The 26,405-nt window shown below is 40.3% G+C and overlaps 1 protein-coding gene across 6 annotated transcripts in view; it reads left to right on the top strand.

Moving 5' to 3' along the window:
• Positions 1-2,043: 2,043 nt before the first annotated feature.
• The window catches only part of HYKK (hydroxylysine kinase), a 28,485-nt gene continuing 4,123 nt past the window's right edge, over positions 2,044-26,405 (top strand). Inside the window, exons 1-6 of one of the 6 annotated variants that reach the window (XR_006262926.1) lie at positions 2,044-2,290; positions 6,436-6,649; positions 7,451-7,801; positions 8,816-8,955; positions 20,153-20,336; positions 22,838-23,057. Coding sequence is in view for 5 of the 6 variants with exons in the window: in XM_043434265.1 (XP_043290200.1) it covers positions 7,456-7,801; positions 8,816-8,955; positions 20,153-20,336 (670 nt within the window). In the remaining variant the exon portion in view is untranslated. Of the gene's footprint in view, positions 2,291-5,226; positions 5,247-6,435; positions 6,650-7,429; positions 7,802-8,815; positions 8,956-20,152; positions 20,337-22,837; positions 23,058-26,405 lie in introns of those variants that run through there. The other 5 variants (XM_043434265.1, XM_043490395.1, XM_043490394.1 and 2 more) reach the window with 5 other exon arrangements.

Below are 26,405 nucleotides of genomic sequence, written 5' to 3'. Positions count from 1 at the left end.
AGACAAAGAAGCTGTGGTACATATATACAATGGGATACTGCTCAGCCATAAAAAGGAACGCATTTGAGTCAGGTCTGATGAGGTGAATGAACCTAGAGCCTACTAATACAGAGTGAAGTAAGTCAGAAAGAGAAAAATATTGCCTATTAACCCATGTATATGGAATCTAGAAAGACAGTACTGATGGACCTATTTGCAGGGCAGCAATGCAGATGCAGACCTAGAGAAAGACATGGGAGGAAGGAGAGGGTGGGATGACTGGAGAGGGGCTCTGTAACAACCTAGAGGGGTGGGAAAGGGTGGAGGAAGTTTCAACAGGGAGGGGACAATAGGTACACCTATGGCTAATTCATACTGATGTAAGGCAGAAATCAAGCCAATATTGTAAAGCAATTATCCTTTAATTAAAAGTTTAAAAAAAAAAACTGGACTAATAGAGGTGGAATAGTGAGAGGGTGGACAGAATTCAGGACCTGCCTGAGGAAAGAGATGCCCAGATGCCTGAGTGGGCCAATAGGAGTCAGATTCTGGCTACAGATACTCGAAATCAAATCTTTAACATCCTAAAGGAAAGCGACATAAGAATTCCACCCTGGGGCTTAAAAAAGCCCCGGTACTTGGAAATTAGAACTGAAGCAGATAATCATATCTGAAGGCAGAAAAGAGGAGATCCCTCAATATGTGGTTGACAGAAGTTTGGGAAACATTGATCAATCCAGGTGACTAAATATGCCCACTGTGCTATATTCTGACAGGGGTGGGGGGTAGGCATAGTGAGAGAGTGAGATGTGCATGACCGAGTTGCAGTAATGAGTGATGTCTAGAATTCTCCTCCAATAGAAAGAGTGCTCTGTACTATCAGAGAGGTTCTCCTTGGCTGCAGACATATATGAAACTGGCTACCCTTGATGCCTAAGGGCATCAAGCCTGATGCCCTTGACAATTAAGATCAGGCAACTAACCTGGCTGTTAATGGATTCCCAAGGTGGGCTTCTCTGGTGGCTTGAAACAGAAAAGAATCTGCCTGCAATGCGGAGACCTGGCTTCAACCCCAGATTTGGGAAGATCCTTGGAGAAGGGAATGGCAGCCCACTCCAGTATTCTTGCCTGGAGAATTCTATGGACAGAGGAGCCTGGTGGGCTACAGTCCGTGGGGTCGCAAAGAGTCCGACACAATTGAGTGGCTAACACTTTCATCCGGAGGCAGCCTTCTGATGATCATGTGGTTTCTGCGCTTCCTTGCAGAGAGAGAATCCACTCCCAATTCAGGATTCTGACCCCATTACCAGTTCATCTTCCCAGTGTAAATGAATCACTTATCACACCAGACCTGAACTGTGGTCATCACAGCCCCTCGAGGGGATCTGTTAGAGGGGCCTTCACGCTTCCTTTACATCTATTATATTGAATTTAATGGCTCGAGAGTAGAAAACTCTCCGTACAAGAGCTTAAACTCGAAGTTGGGTGACTAGGTCTGGCTGAGGCTCTGTGCCCTCTTGACTTAAGTTTCCCCATCAGTACAAGGAACGTGTGGATCTATCCTATAACTTAGACAATTTTACGTTCTAACATTACTGACTGCATCCCGGGAGAGCTAGGTCCTGTGCAGAACGCTGCCAGGCCAAACTCCCAGGTCCTCAGTCCTCTTGCAGTTCTAGGGGACTGGAGGGGCTCGAGGCCATCTCGGCCACGCTTGCGAAGCCTCTGGCATACGTGTTTCCAACAGGAGGGAGGGAAGGAAGAAAAAAGAGGACGCGAATTCTACCCAAGCCAGAGAATCCCGAGTGAAGCAGGCCACGAAGCCTCCACAGCTTCATGGATTGGGAGGAACTGCAAGATGCCACTCAAGAGCTGAAAGCCTCCTAAATGGTTATCCACCAAGGGGCGGGGCGGAATCTCAAAGAGCCAATCAGAAAGAAGAAGTCCGGTTCTGTAGGGAGATAACCGCCTTCTGACTGGGGCGATCGCTGAGAGAAGGCGGGACGGGATTGCAGATCCATCCAAAGCCTGATCTCTGAATTTCGCTATTCGCAGCCTCTTCTGCAGTCCGGGGACTGGGCGGGAATAGCCCAGATCTGCCTGGCGGAGCCTCGCCTTCCAAGTGTCTTCGCTTATTGGCGGCGGGGGAGTCTCGAGGAGCCAATCAGAAGTCAGGACTCACGCGCTCGGAGGAGGGGCGGACCCAGACGCGACAAGTTGGGCGCGACTTCCCAGCGGGAGCACAGGACCGCGGCCGCAGTCCCCGGCTGCTCGAGAGCTGGATCCACGTCAGGACCTCGGGTCGTTGCGGGTGAGCCGGGTGGGGAAAGCAGAGACGAACCCCAGGACCCTCTGGAGGGGGCGGCCCGGAGAGCAAGGAGGCTCGCTGCGAATCTGGGGCCAGGAGTCGTGAGCCTCCGGCCCCTCCAGCGCCTCCAGCCCCTAATCCACCTCAGACTCTGTTCAGGTGATGCACAAGTCACCTTCCTCGCTGGATCGCACCTACAACCAAGAAGGTTGGGCTGAGATCCCAGAATTTGGGTGTGGCACCTGAGAAGCCATCTGGTCCAACCTGTGCGGTGCCTGGCACTCCCGGCTAGGGGTCTAGTGGGAACAATTTCTTGAGCTCCACTGGACTTCACTAGCATAACACTCTGAACCCGACTAATGTGCCCTCTTCGTCCCTTATTTTCCTATCTCTTGGGTCAGCAACCCTTTTGCAGCCGCTCTCCTATCACCTGTTCCTTCTCACCCAGAAGGAAAACACTCAGGGCACCCACTGCTGTTGTCTTTGAAAAACTACAGATTCTAGTCCCCTATCTTTCTGTTTCCTGAAACCCTTTGAGGGTAAACTGCCCTCATGAGCCTGTGGAATGAAAGTAACCCTTCTGTCATTAATTCCTCTTGATAGTTAATAAGAATCTAGGCTAGAATCTGGGCTGGGGATACGGAGATTTACTGGATATAATCCTTGCTCTCCAACCTTGGAAGGACACAGCAGAAGGAATTACAGGACAAGAAGGGCAGATTTGGAAGACTCGCTAAGGTAGAATTTAAGACTTTGTAAAACTTTGAGAGTGAGGAAGAAGAAAGAATCAGGAATGATTTCTGTTTCTCATCCGGTATACCTTACACAAAGTGCAGAGTTTAAGGTCCAGTCCCCCAGGTTGTAGGACAAAGGTTTTGAGATTCTGGCATAAGCCCTGGAGTTGGAAAACATTTGCTTCCTGAGCACTTTCTCAGAAGCCAAGTAAAACACTGTTGGCAGGAAATAAGTGCAACTACCTATAGGATTTGAGTTCCCTTCCTCACCCCCTCCACCCATACAAAAGGCATTTGGTTAAGACAGCCATCTCTGATCAACACATTTCTTTCTCCGTATTTACTTACTTGGGCTTCCCAGGTGGTGCACAAGTGCTGACTTGATCTGTGCCATTAGTTCCATATTTGGAACTAAAAAAAAAAAAACCAAACTAACTTTAAGCTCAAAAAGAAAGAACTTTAGAAACAGAATGTTAGCACTAGAAGGAATTTTTAGGGATAATCTAGTCCAACTCCCTTTTAGAGGAGATGTGAATAGTGCAAAGTTTCAGAGGTTATGTATAAAATAAAATGTCTTATCTCTCCCAGCATAGAAACTATTTTATTCTATTTTTTTAATGTGATAAAATGCACTTAGCCAACACAACTTTTTGTTACACCAGGCTGTCTTTGATGGCTAGAGCTGCCAACTTTGCTGTAGAAAACAGGGTGCTTTAAGTAAAGGGTTAACAAACCCCATTCAAGAATGTTACAGGGATATTTTCTAGACTGGAAAGCATATTGGCCTTCACTAATTGCTTCTAAGTGTCCTTCCAACTGTAAGGATTTCTAATTCATATTCAATTCAAAATTATCCTGATATCTTTAAAGCTTTAGGAGTTGAAAAATTACTCTGGGATTTTGTCTTGAATGTAAAGCTTTAGTTCATATTACATTCTGAATATGGTCCTGACACCTGTTTATAAATCTCCAGAAAGAATGTTAAAATCCCATGTAAAGCCTTAAACCCGTATGCAGTGTGACCGGACATACTGGTTCCCAGAAGTTTCAGGTGCAGAAATTGTTTTAAACTCCATTCAGGCTTTGTCACAGTGTCTTTAGTAAACAAAATCCGAATTACTTAATTTGCTTCTGAAAGCATATGCCCTAGTCAGAAAGTAGATATGGGGAGTGATTGGCAAGAATGCAATAACTATAACAGGTGGTGGAAATCTACCAGTGGCACAGGGGCTATGCAAGTTTAAAGGCAGGAGAAATCACTTAGGTTAAGAGGGTCAGGGAACGAGGGATGGGAAGGAGACTGGTGTTTGGGGGTTATAATCTTATCACGAGTCATCAGGCTAAATCAGAGAGGGGGTCATATAGGACAGTCCTAGTGTACCTCCCTGAATTTTATCCCCTTTCCCTCACTGGACTAAGTTGGACTTTGGCTGTCATAGATCTGAAGTGATTAGACATTAACAGGCATACGGTCTGATTTGGGGAGCTCTTAACGCATGAAAGAAAGTCCTAAGACCCCACCCCTACCACCTGTCCTAGCCAGTCTCTCACAAAGCTTTTCTTTTTTTTTAAAAGTAAAATTTACATTCAGTGAGATTCTCAGATCTTATGCTGACTTAAGTTTTAAGCTAAGTTTTGACAAATGTTTACACCCATGTAACCAAAGCCTAGTCAAGATATAGAACATTTTCCTCCCAGAAAGTTCCCTCATGCCACCTTCTTGCCAGAAGCAACAGCTGTGCTGATTTCTATCAACAGGCACTAACTGTTCATGAGATTCTTTTTATATAACACTACATCCTTTGAGCAGAAATCACATGTAGCCCAAAATGCAACCCATCCCCAAGATGTTGTTAATTATTTACAGTTTAGTATGAAGGAAAGATTGGAATAAAACTATTTTGGGAAAAGGGGGAAGTGAAATTGCAAGGATCTTAAATATTTGGTTCCTAAAGGGTATTCAGAAGCCTAACATTGCCTTCCATATATATTATATATGGTAGCTTTCCTGGTAGCTCAGTGGGTGAAGAGTCCGCCTACAATGTAGGAGACCCAGGTTTGATCCCTGGGTTGGGAAGATTCCCTGGAGAAGGAAATGGCAACTCACTCCAGTATTCTTGCCTGAGAAATTCCATGGACAGAGGAGCCTGGTGGGCTACAGTCCATGGGGTTGAAGAATTGGACATGACACAGTGACTAAACCACCACTGCCATATATATATATGGTGAGTATACACACACACACACACACACACACACACACACACACCACACACACACACACACACACACACACAAACTCAGGAAATATGCAAAATATGTGTAGCAGAGAGTGGCATTATCAAGGGGAAGAAAACAGTCTCCTCCATCCTGTTTATCCAATTCATATTTATAGCTCAATTCAAATCCATCTTCTCAAGAATATCATTAGGCTGTAGTAATTTCTCTCTCCTCTGATTTCTATCATAGTTTTGGCAGATATTAATTTCATAGGTCATAAACTCAGATGCGCCTTTACTTTCTGTAAGCAATCTTAATTTTTAAGCCCCTGTTCTGCTTAGCAGTAGAAAAATAAATTCAGTATTTATTAATTTGGCTGCCTTGGGTCTTTATCTTTGTTGTAATGCATGGGCTCTGACGTGTGGGCTCACTAGTTATGGTGCATGGGTTTTGTTGCTCCATAGCACATAGGATCTTATTAATAGATCCCCCACCAGGGATAGAACCCACGTCCCCTGCATTGCAAGACAGATTCTTAACCACTGGACCACCAGGGAAGTCCCAGAAAATTTATTCTTCACAATTTAAGGCAAACTCAGTCACTTCATCAGGTTTATACTTAATTCAGTGTTTTCTTTGGCATTCTATTAGTTTATCAGTTACTGCCTTGTAACTTGTTTTGAGCCCCTTTTAAGCTTTTCATTGCTTAGGATATCTGTGACAGTGAGCTAACTTCAGAGCCCTCTAATTGCATTTCCTATCTCCCACAGTGCTTCTTGGGAATGCTTTGCGCATCAGCCCACCCTTTGAAGTATGCGCAATAAGCTAGATGATGATACTTGTAACACAGAAAAGTAAGATCACTGTTTGAATTTACATTTTAAACCCAAAGTGATGGTAATAAAGGGTTAAACCCAAAGGACATACTTAAGAATTGAGAGTCGAGTGCTGAGTTCTCACTGTAACTTTATATATAACTTTGGGCAAGACACTTAACCTCCTAGGACCTACATTCCTCCTTTAAATAAAGTTGATATTGCTGGAAGAGGTGGAGAAACCCTTGATACCAAGGTGCTTTCCCAGTGTGCATTCTGTGCCTGGAAACATACATTTTGCTTGTGAGGTGAGTTTAGACATTATTTATGGTACAAGGACTTTTAGTTACTACTTTTTTATCTGTGTGTTTTTTTTTAGGTTTTAAAATTCAAAAATGGAAATTCTCACGTTTATACAAAGAAATATGAAGAATAAATTATTTTAATAAACCACAGTCGCTATAAGAGAAAAGGCATGAACAGTGGACTCAGACAAATCTGATTTGAATTTGAGCTTTACAGTTTACTACCTGTGCAAGCTGGGGCAAGTTACTCAATTTCTCTTAAGTTTTGGGTTTCTAATCTGTAAATAGGTATGAGAAAATTTACTTCCCAGTTTGTACTGAAAATTAAGTGGGATACTGAATATAGAATGGTACAATTCTGCATGTTTTCTGTAACATGTAGTAGCTTATTAATATAAATATTCTGTTAATCAATTTCATTGATTTATTATAGTGAGATTAGATGTCTGATAAAGCCCTAACCAGTTCAAGTTTCTTGTCCTTGAGCTGTTGCCTGCCCTTACCAAATGTCACCCTTGACTACCTAATTTTACATTTAAAGGATATATATTTTTTTTTACATTATGGTTTCGAGCTTGTGAAAACTTGTTTTAGGATTGAGTTTTCCTTCCAGAATATCCAGAAGTCACAGTGATTTAAGCTATTTGTAATTTAGGGCTATTTGTAATCAAAATAGATATATTTACCCATCTATGGTATGTTAAAATATGGATCCTCAAACACTAGATAATAAGTAACAAAAACAGCAAATTAAAATGACCCTCTTTATCTTTTAATAGAAAGCCTGGAATCTTAGAGAAATAGACATAAGGTAGATCACATCAGGACCAGCTAGCCTACCATGCCTCTTGGAAATTAAAGAACAAAGTTATTGCATAAATATGCAGGGATGAGGCTGGACTATGTTTTTAATCTACTTTTTAAATCTCATTTATTCATTTGATTTTTTTAACTTTATGAGTGAAAATTCACAATCAAGAAGTACCAAATCAGTATTAGGAAACATTATTGATCTGTCTTAAGAAAACTCTTTTAAATAAGTATATTCAATATAAGTTCCCTTTCCAGTTTGTTTGTTTTTTTCCTTAGAAATAATGTCAAGTGGAGATGGTCAGCAATCAAAGGCTCTTACCAAGCCCTCTTTCAGTGAGGTACAAGCCTCTGCATTAGTGGAATCAGTATTTGGGTTAAAAGTTTCCAAGATCCAGCCACTTCCTAGCTATGATGACCAAAACTTTCATGTATGCATTGCAAGAACCAGAGTCACTACAGATGGCCCAAATGAATGTGTCCTCAAAATAAGCAACACTGAATCTAGCAAAACTCCAGACCTGATTGAAGTACAGAGTCATATCATCATGTTTCTGAGAGCAGCTGGATTTCCAACAGCCTCTGTGTGTCGTACTAAAGGAGACAACATAACCTCTCTCGTGTCTGTAGGTAAGAGACCGCCACCGGTCATCACCTGTCCATGTACATTACTGCATTTTGGCTTCAAGTAGAAATATCAAGAACAGGTATGTCGTTCCAAGAGTTAAGATGGTTATTTTGTTCAGCAGTTGGGAGAAGCTACAGCATCACCAAAGTGGAAACGGGGGCTGTGGTTAGGGCTGGGATCTGGTGTAACTCTTCTGCCTGCAAAGGGTCTGATGGATGAGTAACTAAGAGGATATGTGAAAACTAGGGGAACTTTTATTTTTAATTAGAAAAATAAATAGTTTTATTTATCAGATCAGCTGTGTACTTTGGTGCTGTGATATAGTAGAAAGCACACAGAATCAGAATTTGAGAGCCCAGCTCTGTAATTATGGTGTATGTGACTTAAATTCTTAAAGGCTACGAGCTCTCATCTGTGGAAGTTGGTCCCTTTCAATTCTAAGTGCTAAGATGTATCTATGGAGAAGCCAATGGCAGCCCACTCCAGTACTCTTGCCTGGAGAATCCCAGGGATGGGGGAACCTGGTGGGCTGCCGTCTATGGGGTCGCACAGAGTCAGACACGACTGAAGTGACTTGGCAGCAGCAGGAGCAAGACGTGTCTAATAAAATTTTCCAAGTGGTAGTTTGTCCCTAAAGAAGTCTGTGATTCTGAAACAGTTATTTATTTATCACAACTTCACCCACTGCCAATTTATTAAAAATGTATTTTAAGCATTCATTTGTCAGAGTAGATAATTTACGTTTAGAGTTAAGGCCAGCAGACTTGGGGCTGCAGTCATGTTAGGGTGTAAATGGCTGGCCCCAGTGTTCTCAAGTCTATCTGTTCTCCTTGCTGGCTTGATCCATTCAGTCCTGCCTCATAGAATCCTGCTGACTTGTCCTGTGTTAACACGTTTTTATTTTTTTCTCTTGTTCTGTATTATTCCTTGCTATAATAATTGCAAAGGCAGAATAGCCTCTAATCTTTTTTTTTCCCCAAGAATAGTTGACAGAATATATCCTTCCATCCATCTAGATAGCGGCTCCGAAGTCAAAAGCTACTTGGTGAGGCTGCTGACTTACCTCCCAGGAAGACCCATAGCTGAGATTCCCATTGGCCCTCAGCTCTTATATGAAATTGGAAAGCTAGCTGCTAAGTTGGATAAAACACTGGAGGTAAGATCTGGGATTTTATTTTGTTTATAAGAATTGTTCTTTGTTGGTTTTGATTTATTTAAAATACACCCAGGGTCAGACTGTTTTTATTTGATGCCTCTTAACATGTATTGGGGTTGGCCAGAAAGTTTGGTTAGTGAATATGTTGTTCAGTACAATTCTTGGTGAATATTGAAAATGTGTCTTTTATGTATACCTAAAACTGAATGAATTTTTTTGGCCAGCCCGACCTGATATTAGGAAGAAAATAAGGTACTAGATGCATGAATATTGACAGGTTTCTTTTTGCCCAGGTCTATACTTTACATGGGTTTGAGTAAACTCCGGGAGTTGGTGATGGACAGGGAGGCCTGGCGAGCTGCGATTCATGGGGTCACAAAGAGTCAGACACGACTGAGCGACTGAACTGAACTGATAATTTACTAGCTTAGTGGCAAGATTACCTACATCTTTAGAAATTCATGATATCCTCTATGCTGCTCACTGAAAACAGCCTGCATTCACAAATTAAAATCCGAAGTTTTCATAAGACATAATCAGCCAGAGCTCTGTATGAAGCAATAGTTATGTTACAAATGGATTGAAATGACTTGGATTAAAAATGTTTTTGTCGTAAAGAAAAGATACCTTGTTTGACAAATATTTTTCCAAACGTACCCGCAAAACATCTTCATTTAATGAACAAATGTTCACTGAGAACTCTTTCTATGCCAGGAACTGGGGGAACAATAGGGATTCCCCTGTCCTAGAGGAGTGTGTTCCAAGGGACACATAGACACTTGAAAAAGTAACCCCAGTTTGTATGAGTAAAACACTTGCAATTACTCACTGAATCCTGACCAGTCTACCTCTCAGATGTCTACAATCCATCTCCTTTCCATTCCTGCCTTGACTATCCCTCCTTGCATTCAGATCTTTTTCTCCTTCAATTTATTTTTTATACCAATCAGAGTTACTTTTTAAAATTACAGATCCGACCATGTCAGTTCCATAATTAAAATCTTTCAGTTGCTTCTCACTGCTTTCAAAGTAAAGGCCAAGGTCCTCAGCGTTTCTTTCAGATAAGGCCCCATTGGCCTCATCCCTGCCTCTGCCCCCTCAGTCTCACTGTCCGTGTCTTCCCTGTCATGCTTCTCTCACCACCAGAGTAGAACTTATCATCCCCTGAACGTGCCTTTTTGTTTCATGCATCTCTGCCTTTGTTATCTTCTCAACCATTAATACCTTTTCCCCTGCTCTGCAAAATTCCTGATCATCCTTCAACACACAGCTCAGGAATCACTTCCCCTGTGAAATCTTCCCTGGTTCCTTCTTTCTCTTTCCAGGCTGTACAAAGAGGATCACTTCCTGCTCTTTGCTCCATCGGAACTTGTGCGTCCATCAATTCACATGATTCTATGGGTTGACTGACTGGGCCCCTCTGCTCTTCTTGGTGTTAATTGGGGTCACTCATGCAGCTATATTTAGCTGCGGTGCTTCAGATCCTTTCCATGTGTCCTTTTTGCTTCATGTGGTGTCTTATCCTCCAGGATGGTCTTGAGTATCCTTGCAAAATGACTGCTGGCTTCCGAGACAGATTTAAAAAGACAAGCCCCCACTGGACAACTGCTTATCAAGACTGTGCTTGAATCATGTTAGCTCACATTTCATTAGCCAAAGCAAGTGATGTGTCTAATCCCAAGTAGGAGAAGCTGCACAAGGGCATGCACACCAGGAGGCATGGTTCATAGGACGCCATTTGGGTAACAGTCTACCGTGATGGTCTTGTAATTTAGTTGCTTGTACTTCCTGTTACATATGCTACATAAGAAAAATGATCTTCTTAAGAAATTGGTCAACATCTTAATTATTCATTTTTTATCCTTGGTGTCTGGCAGTGTCAAACACATATTAGATATTCAAGGAGAGCTTCATAACAAGTTTTTTAATTTAAAAAAGCTTATGAGCTGGTTTTAAAAGTCTTGAACCCATCAGTCAGTCAGAGAAAAGGAGGAAGGGTATTCAGTGAAAGGAAAGAGCATGCAAGAAATCATGGCAGATCAATGACCATGTTCCAGAACCTCTGAATAATTTACTGTGGCTGGAGCATAGGGTTTACACCTGAGAGAGATAGGAGCTAAAGTTGGAAACATAGGGTGGAGTCAGATTATAAAATATGTTATCGTAAGGAGCTTGGACTTTGTCTTATTTTCTTGGACAGTAGGGAGACTTGGAGGATTTTTAAACAGGAAATATGATGGCTAGATTGGCAGAAAGCCAGAATGGAGGCAGGGAATGCATCTAGGGAGCTAATGCAGTAATCAAATAAAAGCTGATTGAGGACTGGAACCAAGAAAAGATTCAAAACATATTTAGGAGACAGAGCCAACTGAATTTGGTGATTGATTTAATGTTAAGGATGGAGGAGAGGAAAGAGCTGAGCAGGACATGGATTCTAACTGGATCTTCTGGGACAAAACTCCATTCTGAAATAGGCAGGATTCTCCCCTTGTAGCAATGCCGGAGTCACCTTCACAGCCTGGAATAAAGGACTGGAGGGATAGGAAGGGGAAGAGTATCAGACATGGGTCTAGAAGGTGTTGAGATCTGTGGAAGTTTTTTAAGGCTTCCTGCCATACAGAAAAGCAGATCAGCCTCTGTGCATTTCACATGTGCTCCATTAGTGTCTGCTGGAATCAGCTTGCCCGCTCCCATTCCTTGATTCTGTCTGTTTTTCTTTTTTCTATCTGGTTGGTGCTTTAGAGAAAAGAGTAAGACAGAGCCTTTAGAAGAGTTAAGTGAGAGATGATTCAGAGCTGAGAACACTTTAACAATAAGCTTTAGGAGGGTTTTTTTAATTCTCTTTACCCCAAAAGACTTGATATTTATTGTTTTCTGGGAATGAGGGAAAAATTTCTTCACTGCTTTATAGTAAAAGTGTGTTTCTTATAGGCAGCATATATATGAATCTTGCTTTTTTTTATCCAGTCTGATAATCTGTGCTCTCTAATTAGGATGTTTAGAGCGTTTACATATAATGTGATTTTTGTATGGTTAGGTTTAAGCCTGTCATCTTGATATCTGCTTTTTTTTTTTTTTTGGTCACATCAATTCTTTATTCTCTAATTTGCTTTTTTTTTTCTGCCTTCTTGGCTTGTGTATTTTTTATGATTTCATTTAACCTCCTTTGTTGGCTTATTCGCTATAACTGCTGACTTTAGTGGTTACTTTAGGGTTTATAGAATACATCTCTAACTGATCACGGTCTCCCTTAAGTTAGATCACTTCATGTGGCATATGTACCTGACACAGTATACTTCTGTTTCTTCCCTCCGGTCCTTATTCTATGGTTGTCATGCTCAGTTACTCACTCATGTCTGACTCTTTGTGGCCTCATGGACTGTAGCCCACCAGGCTTCTCTGTCCATGGAATTTTCCAGGCAAGAATACTGGAGTGGGATGCCATTTCCTCCCCTAGGGGGATCTTCCCAACCTAGGGATCAAACCCACCTCCCTGTGTCTCCTGCATTGGCAGGTGGATTCTTTACCACTAGCGCCACCTGGGAAGCCCTCTACCTATTGTTGTCATACTTTTTACTTATACATTGTTATTTTTGTTTAAACTTTCGATTATCTTCTAAAGAGATTTAATTAGGAAAAAATTATATATTTGCCTGTGTGGTTACCTTCTACAGTGCTCTTCATACTTTTTGTCAACCCATATTATTCCCTTCTGCCTAGAAGACTTCATTTAACATTTCTCATAGTGTGGGGCTGCTGATAGTGAATTTTTTCAGCTTTTGTATGTCTTTGTTTCACCTTCATTTTTGAAAGATATTTTCACTGGATATAAACTTTCAGGTTGACTGTCTTTTCCAATGTGCTTTAAACACACTCCACTACTTTCTTCTCTTGCATTGTTTCTGCCAAGAAATCCGCTGTCAGATTTTTCCTCTGAATTTAATATGTATGTCATCTGTGTGTGTGTGTGTGTATGTCTTAAGATTGTCTCTATCTCTACTTTTGAGCAATTTGATCATGATGTGTCTTGATATAGTTTTGGTTATGTTTCTTGTGCTTGGTGTTCATTGAGCTTCCTTGAGTGGTGTGGTTAAGTCACTTGGAAGCAGTTTGGTGATTTTGTGTCTTAATACTTCATACTTTATATCTTAATATATCTGAGCTGACTGTGGCTCAGATCATGAACTCCTTATTGCCAAATTCAGACTTAAATAAAAGAAAGTAGGGAAAACCACTAGACCATTCAGGTATGACCTAAATCAAGTCCCTTATGATTATACAGTGAAAGTGACAAATAGATTCAAGGGATTAGATCTGATAGAGTGCCTGAAGAACTATGGATGGAGGTTCGTGACATTGTACAGAGGCAGTGATCAAGACCATCCCCAAGAAAAAGAAATGCAAAAAGGCAAAATGGTTGTCTGAGGAGGTCTTACAAATAGCTGAGAAAGGAGGAGAAGCTAAAGGCAAAGAAGAAAAGGAAAGAAATACCCATTTGAGTGCAGAGTTCCAAAAAATAGCAAGGAGAGATAAGAAAGCCTTCCTCAGTGATCAGTGCAAAGAAATAGGAAAATAATAGAATGGAAAAGACTAGAGATCTCTTCAAGAAAATGAGATACCAGGGAACATTTCATGCAAAGATGGGCTCAATAAAGGACAGAAATGGTAGGGACCTAACAGAAGCAGAAGATTTTAAGAAGAGGTGGCAAGAATACGCAGAAGAAATATACAAAAAAGATCTTCATGACCCAGATAACCACGATGGTGTGATCACTCACCTAGAGGCAGACATCCTGGAATGCAAAGTCAAATGGGCCTTAGGAAACATCACTATGAACAAAGCTAGTGGAGGTAATAGAATTCCAGTTGAGCTATTTCAAATCCTAAAAGATGATGCTGTGAAAGTGCTGCACTCAACATGCCTGCAAATTTGGAAAACTCAACAGTGGCCACAGGACTGGAAAATATCTGTTTTCATTTCCAATCCCAAAGAAAGGCAATGCCAAAGAATGCTCAAACTACCGGACAATTGCATTCATCTCACAGGCTAGCAAAGTAATGCTCAAAATTCTCCAAGCCAGGCTTCAACAGTACGTGGACTGTGAACTTCCAGATGTTCAAGCTGGATTTAGAAAAGGCAGAGGAAAAAAAAAAAGAAAGAAAGAAAAGGCAGAGGAACCAGAGATCAAATTGCCAACATCTGTTGGATCATCAAAAAAGCAAGAGAGTTCCAGAAAAACATCTACTTCTGCTTTATTGACTACACCAAAGCTTTTGTGTGGATCACAACAAACTGTGGAAAATTCTGAAAGAGATGAGAATACCAGACCACCTGACCTGCCTCCTAAGAAATTTGTATGCAGGTCAAGAAGCAACAGTTAGAACTGTCCATGGTACAGACTGGTTCCAAATCAGGAAAGGAGTATGTTCAGGCTGTATATTGTCACCCTGCTTATTTAACTTATATGCAGAGTACATCATGAGAAATGCTGGGCTGGATGAAGCACAAGCTGGAATCAAGTTTGCCGGGAGAAATATCAATAACCTCAGATATGTAGATGACACTACTTTTAAGGCAGAAAGCAAAGAAGAACAAAAGAGCCTCTTGATGAAAGTGAAAGAGGAGAGTGAAAAAGTTGGCTTAAAGCTTAACATTCAGAAAACTAAGATCATGGCATCCAGTCCTATCACTTCATGGCAAATACATGGGGAAACAATGGAAATTGTGAGATAATTTATTTCTGGGGTCTCCAAAATCACTGCAGATGGTGACTGCAGCCATGAAATTAAAAGACACTTACTTCTTGGAAGGAAAGCTGTGACCAACCTAGACAGCATATTAAAAAGCAGAGATATTACTTTGCCAACAAAGATCCATCTAGTCAAAGCTATAATTTTTCCAGTAGTCCTGTATGGATGTGAGTTGGACTATAAAGAAAGCTGAGTGCCAAAGAATTGATGCTTTTGTACTGTGGTACTGGAGAAGACTCTTGAGAGTCCCTTGAACTGCAAGGAGATCCAACTTGCCCATCCTAAGGGAGGTCAGTCCTGGGTGTTCATTGGAAGGACTGATGCTGAAGCTGAAACTCCAATACTTTGACCACCTGATGCAAAGAACTGACTCATTGGAAAAGACCCTAATGCTGGGAAAGATTGAAGGCGGGAGAAGGAGATGACAGAAGATGAGATGGTTGGATGGCATCACCAACTCTATGGACATGAGTTTGAGTAAGCTCCAGGAGCTGGTGATGGACAGGGAAGCCTGGCATGCTGCAGTCGATGGGGTCGCAAGGAGTCAGACATGATTGAGCGACTGAACTGAACTGAGCTTCATACTTTATGGGTGGGACCAGGAGTGGGTTTAGTGTAGGACCCTTCTGAGTCTCTACCTAATGTCCCATGAACTGTGAGCCTGATTGGTGGGAACAGGCACTATTCCTGACCCTGTGTTGTCCAAGTACTATTCCCTCTAATCTTTCAGGTGGTTCTTTGCCCAGCTTTGAGTAGCTTTCCTCATCCTCTGTACTGATCATACATGTCTGCCAGGTTTCAAGGGGGACATCTACAGATCTCTAGAGTTCTCTCTGCCTCTGTAGCAACCTGTTTTCTGGTCATCTATCATGCAGACTAGCAGCTTTGGTCTTCCTACTTGCTCTGCCTCCTCAACTCAGTGTATATTTAGGAATTGTTTTCACATATTACTTTTATTTAGAGAAACCTTTGAACTGATTGGAATGCTCAGGAAAATCTCTCAACCACCCCCATAATCAAATCTGTAAAATGAACTGTTGAAATGAGCGTCTGTTCCGTAAGAGTTCTTTATCATTGACCTCTCTTTCTACACTCCCTGTGGCCTGCATTGTAGTGCCTGTTGCTGTTGAGGTTTCAACTTTTACCTCTAAATTCTGAAATGACAATTACAGTTCTCAGAGGGAGATCGCACCACACCATTGCTGACAGTGAGTTCTACTGTGTAGTTAACCACCTGCTGTTCTGCGGTGCAACTTAAGTTGTCTCCCAGAGGACAGGAGAGTTCTAGAGGAAACCAAGAGAAGCCTTCCTCACTAGGTATTATAACACATTTTATCATGCTTTATTCCCATTGTTCATGCCCTCACCTAACCTCACCCTAGGCCTTTGCAGGTGGTAAGTTCTTACTTTCTGTACAAACACTAGGAACCATGGAGTCTGCCCAAGATATCACTTAGGTGAAGAATTTTGATCCGAGAGGGGTGGCAGAGCCTGTGACTGTTCTGTTCTGCTGGGGAGGTGGCTGGGGCATTGAAGCTCCCAGCGGGTGGGCAGGCTTAGGGGGCCCAGAGTACAAGCAGCGCTGTGGGTGGTCATTGCCCAAATCAGGGCATTCACAAGTGAAGGCACCAACTGACCTGTACTGGAATTTGGTTGCAGCTTTGTTCACAGATGTGCTGGTGGTTAGTCTCAGGAGATTCATTTAAATATAAGAAAGAAGAAAATACTGGGCAGGCTTATAAGTATAGCCACAGAGGAAACAAGGTGTTTGAGAAATAGGAATTGGAATGAGAGGTAGAGTGAGGAAGGTGACAAGAGGTAGATATAGACAGACTAATAAAGGATAGTGATTAAACTACCAGAAATTCAGGTTGGTGGGTCACGGAGCCACAGCATGGGAAGGCCAGAGAAGTCAAGCACATCAGCTGCAAAGTTCACATTCAACAGACATTTACTGAGAACCCATTATGTATGAAATCTTTACTATTTCATGTCTTAGTTTTTCTTTTAATAATTTTTACCCTTTATTTGTTTTTGGTTGTGCTGGGTCCTTGTTGCTACACTGGCTTTTCTCTCAGCAAACAGGAGTTACTCGTCATTGCACTGTGCAGGCTTCCTGCAGTGGCTTCTCTTGTTGCGGAATACAGGCTCGAGGGCCCCAGACTTCAGTAGTTGCAGCACGTGGGCTCAGCAGTTGGGGTTCCCAGGCTCTGGAGCGCAGGCGCAATAGTTATGGCCAACGGGCTGAGTTGCTGCATGGCATGTAGGATCTTCCTAGATCAGGGATCCAACTAGAGCCTCCCGCATTGGTGAGGGGATTCTTGACCACTGAGCCATCAGAGAAGCCCCTCATGTCTTAATTTATCAACAGATAAGTATGAGGCTGATATTTTTTAATTTTACTGAAGTATAGTTGATTTATCATGTGTTAATTTCTGCTGTGCAGCAAAGTGATTCAGATATATATACATTTACACACATGCACACATGTTCTTTTTCATATTCTTTTTCACTATGGTTTCTTAACAGGATATTGAATATAGTTCCCTCTACTATATAGTAGGACATTATTGTTTATCCATCCTATGTAATAGTTTGCATCTGCTAACCCGAGATTCCCAGTCCATCCCTCTCGCATCTCCCCTTCCCCTTAGCAACCACAAGTCTGTTATCTATGTCTGTGAGTCTGTTTCTGTTTCACAGAGAAGTTCACTTGTGTCATATTTTAGATTCCACATATAAGTGATACATATGCTATTTGTCTTTCTCTTTCTGACTTACTTCATTTAATAAGATAATATCTAGGTCCATTTATGTTGGGGCAAATGGCATTATTTCATTCTTTCTATGGCTGAGTGGTATTGCATTGTATATATATACCACATCTTTATCCATCCCTCTGTTGATGGACATTTAGGTTGCTTCTACATCTTGGCTATTGTAAATAGTGCCACTATGAACATAGGGGTGTGTGTATCTTTTCTAATTATAGTTTTGTCTGGGTATATGTCCAGGAGTGGGATTGCTGGATAATATGCCAACTCTTTAGTTTTGGGGGGAACCTCCATACTGTTTTCCATAATGGCTGTACCAATTTACATTCCCTGTGAGGTTGGTATTGATACTCTGATCTTACTGTTAAGGAAACTAAGATCTGAGATATTAAGTGATAAAGCCAGTTGAAACCCAGATCTGTCTGATTCCAAGTATAGACCCCAAGTATTCTTCCTACTACTCCATACCAAAGCAGGATGCACAAGGTAACAGTGCTATCATTTTAGAAACTAACCCAGTCTTCCCTGAGTGGACTGTTGCTCCATTGGAAACCCAAGAGTGTTTAAATTTGGTTTCTTTAAAAATGAAAGTGGTACTTCTCTGGTGGTCCAGTGGTTAAGAATCTGCCTGCCAATGCAGGGGATGTGGGTTTGATTCCTGTTCCAGGAAGATTCCACATGCTGTAGGGCAACTAAGCTCGTGCGCCACAACTACAGAGCCTGCCCTCTAGAGCCTGTGAGCTGCAACTACTGAGCCTGAGTCCCTAGAGCCTGTGCTCCACAAGAGAAGCCAGTGCAGTGAGAAGCCCAAGCATCCCAAGTGGAAAGTAGCCCCTGCTGACTGCAACTTGAGAAAGCCCACATGCAGAAACAGAGACCCAGTGCAGCCAAATAAATAAGTTTAAAAAAAATTTTAATAGAAAACAACACAGAACATAAAAATAAAAGTAATTTATGCATATGGTAAAAATATCAAGCAGTGATGAAAGGTGTGAGACAAAACTCTTTTCTCTCTACTATCATCGTTATTATTTCCTTTTCAAACCTACTTCCCAGAAGTCACCACTCCCAACGGTGTTTTCAATGCTTACTCTGCAGAATATTTTTGTGGTCCACAGTGAGATGTAATGCATCAGATGGTCAGGAGATTCAAAACCATGTCATGTGAGAAAGAATTGAAGGAACTAGAAAGTTTACTCCACAGAAGAGCCTGAGACGCAAAAGTGCTGTCTTCAAATGTCTGGAGGACAGTCATGTGGGAGAGTCCTGTTCCCCATAGCCCGAGAGGTCACAGTTGGAACCTGTGGTATGGATACTAAGGGAGAGGAAGGTTTTAGCTCAGCAAAAGGAAGAACACAGAGCTATTTCAATAAGGGTAAAAATGTACCTCCTACAGGAAGAATTCAAACAAAGGCTACATGACCACTGAGCAAAGACATCTTAAAGGTAACAGGAGCATAAGGGGGAGGTTGTCAGACCCCAGGTCATGAGAATGGGTGTTAAAGTCAATTTAGAGAAACATTTTAAAATAAATAGAATAAAGTGAAAAAACTCTCAGAATACATCACATTAAAGGTTGTAAGTATTGTTACAGAAACTTTTTTCCTTAGGTATATGTTGCCTGTATGTAAAGTTGTAACGTAAAACATATTTCATACTGCAGGCCATGGTCAAAAAAAATTGAGAGATACTCCTCTGGGTGGCCATCAAGGTACTTTCAGACACTTACTGTGTGAAAGAGGTCTTGACTAGAGTCAGAAGACCTAGGACCTCTCTCAGCCCCACAGTGGCAACTAGTCATTTTTCTCTGAACTCTTCCCCATTTGTTCACTGATGGTCAAAGTCATTTAGAACTTTAGATAGAATGCCTAAAGTCCTTTCCAGTTCTAGAATTTTCTATGTTAATTCAGCAGATATTGCTTGAACAGTACATTCTATATGCCAGGCACTTTCTAAGTGTGGGGGTACAGTAGTGAACAAAACAGACCAAAAATAAGCTCCTGCTCCTTTTGGAGCTTACATTCTAACAAGAACAGACAGTAAGGTAAATTAGTGAATCATGGTGAATGTTAGCAGTTCATGCTAGGTGCTTAAGGAAGAAAAAATAAGCAGAGAAGAGGGATATGAAATATTGGAGAGGATAGATGGAGTGATCAGGGAGTCCTCCCCTAGAAGGTGACTTGGTGGTGATGACAGCACTAGCCATATGGATTCCTGGGATCCCCAGGTGGAGGGAACAGCAAATACAAAAGGGGTGGGAAAGTGCCTGGAATGCTCCTTGAAAAGCAGGGAGGCAAGTGTCAGTGTGGTTGGCGGAGAGTGGAAAAACATTGTCAAAGATGCAGTCAGACAGGGAACTGGGGGCCTGGGGCAGAGCTCTTTAGAGCTGCTTCCATTCCTTTGGTAGTCTGCAGATGGTAATCCTACCTTCCCCACTTACAAGGATGGGCATGAGGAGAGGGGAATGTGCCCTCAAAACTCTGAGGTCCTGGGCAAATATGACATTATAACCACGTAAATGAAGCAAGTCAATGACCATGGGAGAACTGCAGCCCTCTCCCCAAGGCCCCCCTGGCCCACCCTTCAGAGGATGCGGTCTTCTAGCCCACAGCAGACCTCTCAGCAGTGCTTGTGCTATCACGAGTCTAAGAGTGTCTTTGCTTTTGATTTAGAAATTTCATCACCCAAAGCTAAGTAGTCTTCATCGGGAGAACTTCATCTGGAATCTCAAAAGTGTTCCTCTTCTGGAGAAATACCTCTATGCCTTGGGCCAGAATCGGAATCGAGAGATTGTTGAACAGGTCATTCAGCTGTTCAAGGACGAAGTGATGACCAGTCTAAGTCATTTTAGAGAATGTGAGTACCCCCCCCCCAATCAAGTAAATGTATTTCTTAATTTTTCAATTGTCAAATTTCAAACCAGCAGAAAAGTATGGAGGTACAACTTAGCTTTAACAATCTTAATACTTTGTCATATTTGGTCCTGTTGCTTTTAAAGAATAATACTTTTATCTCCCTTAAAATTGAATTTGAAGCACCTCTAAATTTACATGATTCTGCCTCTCCCCTCCCTACTAAATTTGCATACATCTTTTAATATTACTCAGTTGTGTCCAACTCTTTGTGACCCCATGGACTATACAGTCCATGGAACTCTCCAGGTCAGAATACTGGAGTGGGTAGCCTTTCCCTTCTCCAGGAGATCTTCCCAACCAGAGATCAGGTCTCCCACATTACAGGTGGATTCTTTACCAGCTGAGCCACAAGGGAAGCCCTTTAATATTACTACATATGTATTTATAAATTATCTATATAGTATTTTGCATACTTTCAGACTTTAGATAAATGGCATCACACTATATTACCATCCTGCAAACTGATTTTTTATTCAACACTATGTTTTTCAGATTGATCCATTTAATAGATGTAGTTCTAGTTCATTTAGTTGATTAGCTTTAACTGCTGAGTAGTATATATATTGTGTGTGTGTATACTATAGTTTATTTCAATGTAATTTTTGAGTCTATTCTCTTGTTAATAGATTTTAAGTTTATATATATATATATATAAAAAGGAAAAAAAATTGAGAGCTACTCCTCTGGGTGGCCTTCAGGCCACTTCCAGACACTTACTGTGTGAAACAAGTCTTGACTGGAGTCAGAAGACCTGGGTTCTCTCTCAGCTCCATAGTGGAAACTTGTCATCTTTCTCTGAACTCCTCCCCATTTGTTCATTGATCGTCAAAGTCATTTAGAACTTTAGATAGAGTGGTCAATGCCTAAAGGCCTTTCCAATTCTAGAATTTTCTATGTTAAGAGCATTCATCTACTCAGCAGATATTGCTTGAGCAGTGCATTCTATATGCCAGGCACTATTCTTAATGTAGAGATACAATAGTGAACATATATATATATATATAAATTTATATATATATATAAATGATGCTACAATGAGCATGCCAAGCATATTTCCTTTCGTACATGTGCAACAATTTCTTTAGGGTGTAATGAGCCTTCTGACCCAACATGAAGCACTGGTCAAAGGGGAAGGAACTGAGGGGGCATTTCTTGCAAAGTCAAGGATAGGCAGTCCACATCCTTTTCGTCCTCTGCTTTCTGTATTAGTTGGCTCAGGCTGCCATTAAAAAACACCAAAGACTAAGGATTATTGCTGTAGCCTCCTAACTGGTCTCCCTGCTCCTGTCTGTCTCCCTACAGTATATAGTCACTTGTGTCTTCCCGTTTGTTTTGTGTTTTTTTTTTTTGCTTAAAATTACTTCTCTAAGATTATCCATGTTGTTGCATGTGGCCGTTTACTTTAATTTTTATTACTGTAGAGTATGTGATTCATAAACATACCACACATTGGCTATTCCTCTCTTCAAAGATATTTGAGTTGCCATGGCTGATTCATGTCAATGTATGACAAAAACCACTACAATATTGTAAAGTAATTAGCCTCCAACTAATAAAAATAAATGGAAAAAAGAAGATATTTGAGTTGTTTCCAGTTCTAGCCTGTTAAGAACGGTGCTCTATGAATCTTCTTGTGTCTCTTGGTATATGTGTTCAAGAGTTCTTTGGGTATATGACTTCATGAGCTCAGGGGTAGAATTGCTAGGTCCATAGTTCATGTCCATATTCAACTTCAGAGATATGCCGAACAGTTTTATGACTTTGTACTACTACTAGCAGAGTATACAATTTTTATTCCTCTACAATCTTGGTACCATCAGACTTCAATTTTTGCCAATCTGATGTATGTGTAATGTTTTCTTATTGTGGTTTTAATGTGTATTTCCCAATTTACTAGCCATTTGGATAGATTCTTTTGTGAACTGCCTATTCAGATCTTTTGCTGGCAAAGTAGTATCTCTGCTTTTTAATATGCTGTCTAGGTTTGTCATAGCTTTTCTTCCAAGGAGCAAGCGTCTTTTAATTTCATGGCTGCAGTCACCATCTGCAGTGATTTTGGAGCCAAAAAAATAAAAAAAAAATTTTTCCTTCATAATATGACTATAATGCATCTGGAATTTATTTTTATATACACTGTGATTTTTCTTATGGTTGATAAATTTTCTCACCAACATTCATTAAAAAGCCATGTTTTCCACTTTATTTTCCAGTACCACCTCAATTGTAAATCAAATATGATTTTGGACTGTATTTTGCTCTATTGGTCTATTTGTCTATCTCTGTACCCATAGCACAGTATGTATCAGCTAGACTAGGTCATGCTGCAGTGACAAATAACCCCCAAATTCTTGTGGACTTAAATAACAAAGGTTTAGTTCCCACACAAGCTCAGATCTGTCATGGATTGACTGGGACTATGTGTATTCTTATTTTGGGATTTAGACTGATAAAACTTTCACCAAACTGGGATATTGGTATGGAGAAAGAGATGTAGTAAATTGTATGCTGAATCTTAAAGCATCTGCCCTGAAGTGATGTCACGTGTTATATGTAGTGGCCAAAAAAACAACACTGCTGCCAACAACTTTTGGAAAAGCAGGGAATTGGCAACCCAGCGTGTTCCTGGAAGGAAAGTAACTGGAATATTTGAGCATCCCTAAAGGTTACTACGCTATCTTAATTTCTTTAACTTTTAAAATCTTCATATCTGATAGAAAATGTCCTCTCATTTTCTTGTTCCTCTTTAAGAGGGTCTTGACTTCTTTTTTGTTCTTTCTACATTTCCATATCAATTTTGGAATCAGCTTGTCATGTTTAAAGAAAAATTTTGTTGAGATTTTGGCTAGATGTGGACTGAATATATACATACATATATATATATATATTTGGAGAAAATGTGTATGTTTATAAGATTGAGTAATCTAATCCATGAACACTGGTCTATCTCTCCATTTATATAGACCAATAAAACATATATACGATGATATGTTTAGTTGTCCTTTTACTGTTGATTTCTACTGTTGCATTATGGTCAGAGAATATAGTTTGTATCAGTGCTGTCCAGTAGAGTTTTCTTCAATGATAGACATGTTTTGTATCTGTGTTATCTAATATAATAGTTCCTGTGTAGCTATTGCGCACTTGAAATGTGGCTAGTGCAACTAAGGAACTGAACTTTCCATTTTATTTAATCTTAATGAATTTAAATGGCAACTTATGACCAGTGGCTATCATGGGACAGAACAGCTCTATATGATTTCAGTACTTTGAAATTTCTTAACATTTACTTCATAGTGAAGCATGTGGTAATTTTTTTAAAATGTTCCCCGTATGCTAAACAGAATTTATTCAGTAGGTGTTGGGTACAAAGTATTCAGTAGGTGTTGGGTACAAATATGTCCAGTAGATCAAATCTATTAATCTTGTTGTTTAAATTTTCTGTACTATTGGAGAAGGAAATGGCAACCCACTCCAGTATTCTTGCCTGGAAAATTCCATGGACAGAGGAGCCTGGCATGCTACATGGGGGTCACAAGAGTCGGATACAACGTAGTGACGAAACCAAACCACCACTGTTGGCTTGCCTTTTTGTCCACTTGCTCTAACAATGATCAAGAAAAGTGTGTTTAAAATCTCCCACTCTAAAAAAAAAAAAAAAACAACTCCCACTCTAACTGTGAATTGCCTATTTTTATTTGTATTTCTGTCAAATTTTGCTTTATATATTTCAAGGCAGTGTGCACATAAAATTAGAATTGTTGTCTTACTAGAAAACTGAATCTTTTATCAATATAAAGTATCCTTCTTTATTTATCTTGTTTTTTTGCCTTAATATCTACTCCATCTGACATTATATAGCTATCCCATCTTATTTTTTGTTCTCTAGATTTTTTTCTGTCTTTTCCATTTTTACTTTTCTTTCTCCCTTCTTTTGAGTAAATTGTTTTTGTGCTAATTATTTTGTCTTCTTTTCTGTCTCCAGAAAACTATATACTTTGAATGATTATCTTATAATACTTCAACTTATCAAAGTCTGATACAGGGACCTTAAAATAATTTCAGTCCATTTATCTCCTTCCTGACTCATATGCTGCTGTTTTAGTAAACTTTAATTCTATATTTTTCACCACCAAAAACACTAATATTTTTGTTATAGAGTCAAGTTTATTTAGATTTACTTATATATTCACTTTTTATCTTCCAGCACCCCAAACCTTCTATCTGGAGTCATTTTTTTCCTGCCCAAAATACATCTTTGTAAATTTCCTTTAATGCAGTTCTCTAATGGTGAACTTCCTCTGATTTTGTCTGAAAATATTTTTATTTTGTCTTCATTCCTGAAGGATATTTTCACAGCCTATAGAATCTTAGATCTCATGGGTTTAGAATTTTAGAATTCTACTGTCTTTTAGCTTCCATTGCTGCTGAGAGGCCAGCTGTCAGTCTGTTGTTTCTCTGAAGGTAATTTGTCTTTTCCTCCTTTGAGTTTCTTTTCAGATTTTTTTTTTCACTTTACTTGGGTTTTCCAAACCTGTGTATGAACATTGTCTTTCATCATTTATAGAAAATTCTTGCCTCTGCACCTAATCCCCTTCTTCTCCTTTTGAGACTCCAATTAAGCTCATATTATGCCTTCTCATTGAATCCTCTGTGTATATTACCTTCTCTTTTTCTCTGCCCATGCTGCATTTTGGAAAATTTTCTATCCTATTCTGTAGTTTATTGAATCTTTTTAACTATGTCTAATCTCTTAAACCCAACCATTGTGTTCTTAATTTATTCATTGTATTTTTCAGTTTTAGAAGTTCTTCTTGATTACTTTTCTATGGTAACTACCTTGGGCCATACTCTATATCAGCACACAGGGAAATAAGTTACCATGAGCAAGAACAAGAAACTGACCATAGACATTGAACCAAAGACTTCAGTAACTTCAGTAACTGGGCACAGGATATATTCACACAGCATCCAGGTTTAGCATTTGGTTTCAAGGCTATATTTCTGTCCTCCTCCCTCCTTGGAACTGCAGTGTCTAAGCAGTGGGTTAGTAGCAGATTTGGTCCTGCTTTTATGAGTTAGGAGGCCCTCTTCACTGCCTCCAGCTTCATGTGGTGAGCGTGTTCCCCAACAAACAGGTAGTATTTTAAGTTCCTTCTCTCAAAGGGGGAAAGCATATTGCTGATCTGGAACACAATAGGCAAGCCTGTGGCTTTATTCCTTCTCACTGCTCACTTGTGCTTGGCATTTCTATTCTGTTTGTATAAATCTATCTTGGTTTTGAGTCTGGCTGTGTATCTGTTGTTTTCTCATTTTATTTTTATCATTGCTATGTATATTGGGATTATCAAAGTGTGAATTCACTCTGCTATCTTGGTCAGAATTCTTTCTTTTCTTTTGTTAATTCTCAAATTCAACTACTTCTGTTATTTTATTCCAAGCACTAAGTAGCTAGATCATTTCTTAATAGGCCACTGGACACGTGAAAAGAAGCAACGAAATGAGAGAGGTTTCCACATATACAGATTGCATTCATGAAGTAATATATTTCATTTATTCTAAAATACCAATCCACTGTGTAAGATATCAAATTGTTTTATGAATCTCTAAAGAAGAAAAAATATTGTCAGTGAAACTATGACATGGTATCAATCATATGATAAATCCCCATATCAGAAACATGTGGTTTACAGTAATATTCATTGCTTCTACAGGCCACCCACTGTGCTACATCACTTAAGCATGATTTACACAACCCTAAGTCATATAGAAGAAATCAGCATTAAATTTAAAAGCTAATATTATGGACTTTATATCATGCACTTATTATAAAGTAGGTGACTCACTGCTTCAGTATGCACAGACATCCCCATCTCCTCCTAACCCTCACTCAGTGGTTTAAATCAGTGCTTCTCAAACTCTCCATGGTAAAAGACAAGTTTGGGTTTTTCTTCCAACTCCCTGAAGCCTGATACATTTGGCCCTACTGTTCAAGATTAATTCATGGCTCACA

Source organism: Cervus canadensis, chromosome 17 (genome assembly GCF_019320065.1).
Source record: "Cervus canadensis isolate Bull #8, Minnesota chromosome 17, ASM1932006v1, whole genome shotgun sequence".
NCBI classification, from domain to species: domain Eukaryota; kingdom Metazoa; phylum Chordata; class Mammalia; order Artiodactyla; family Cervidae; genus Cervus; species Cervus canadensis.
The sequence above is the reverse complement of the archived record's forward strand: the minus strand, read 5'-3'. Positions and strand labels throughout refer to the sequence as shown.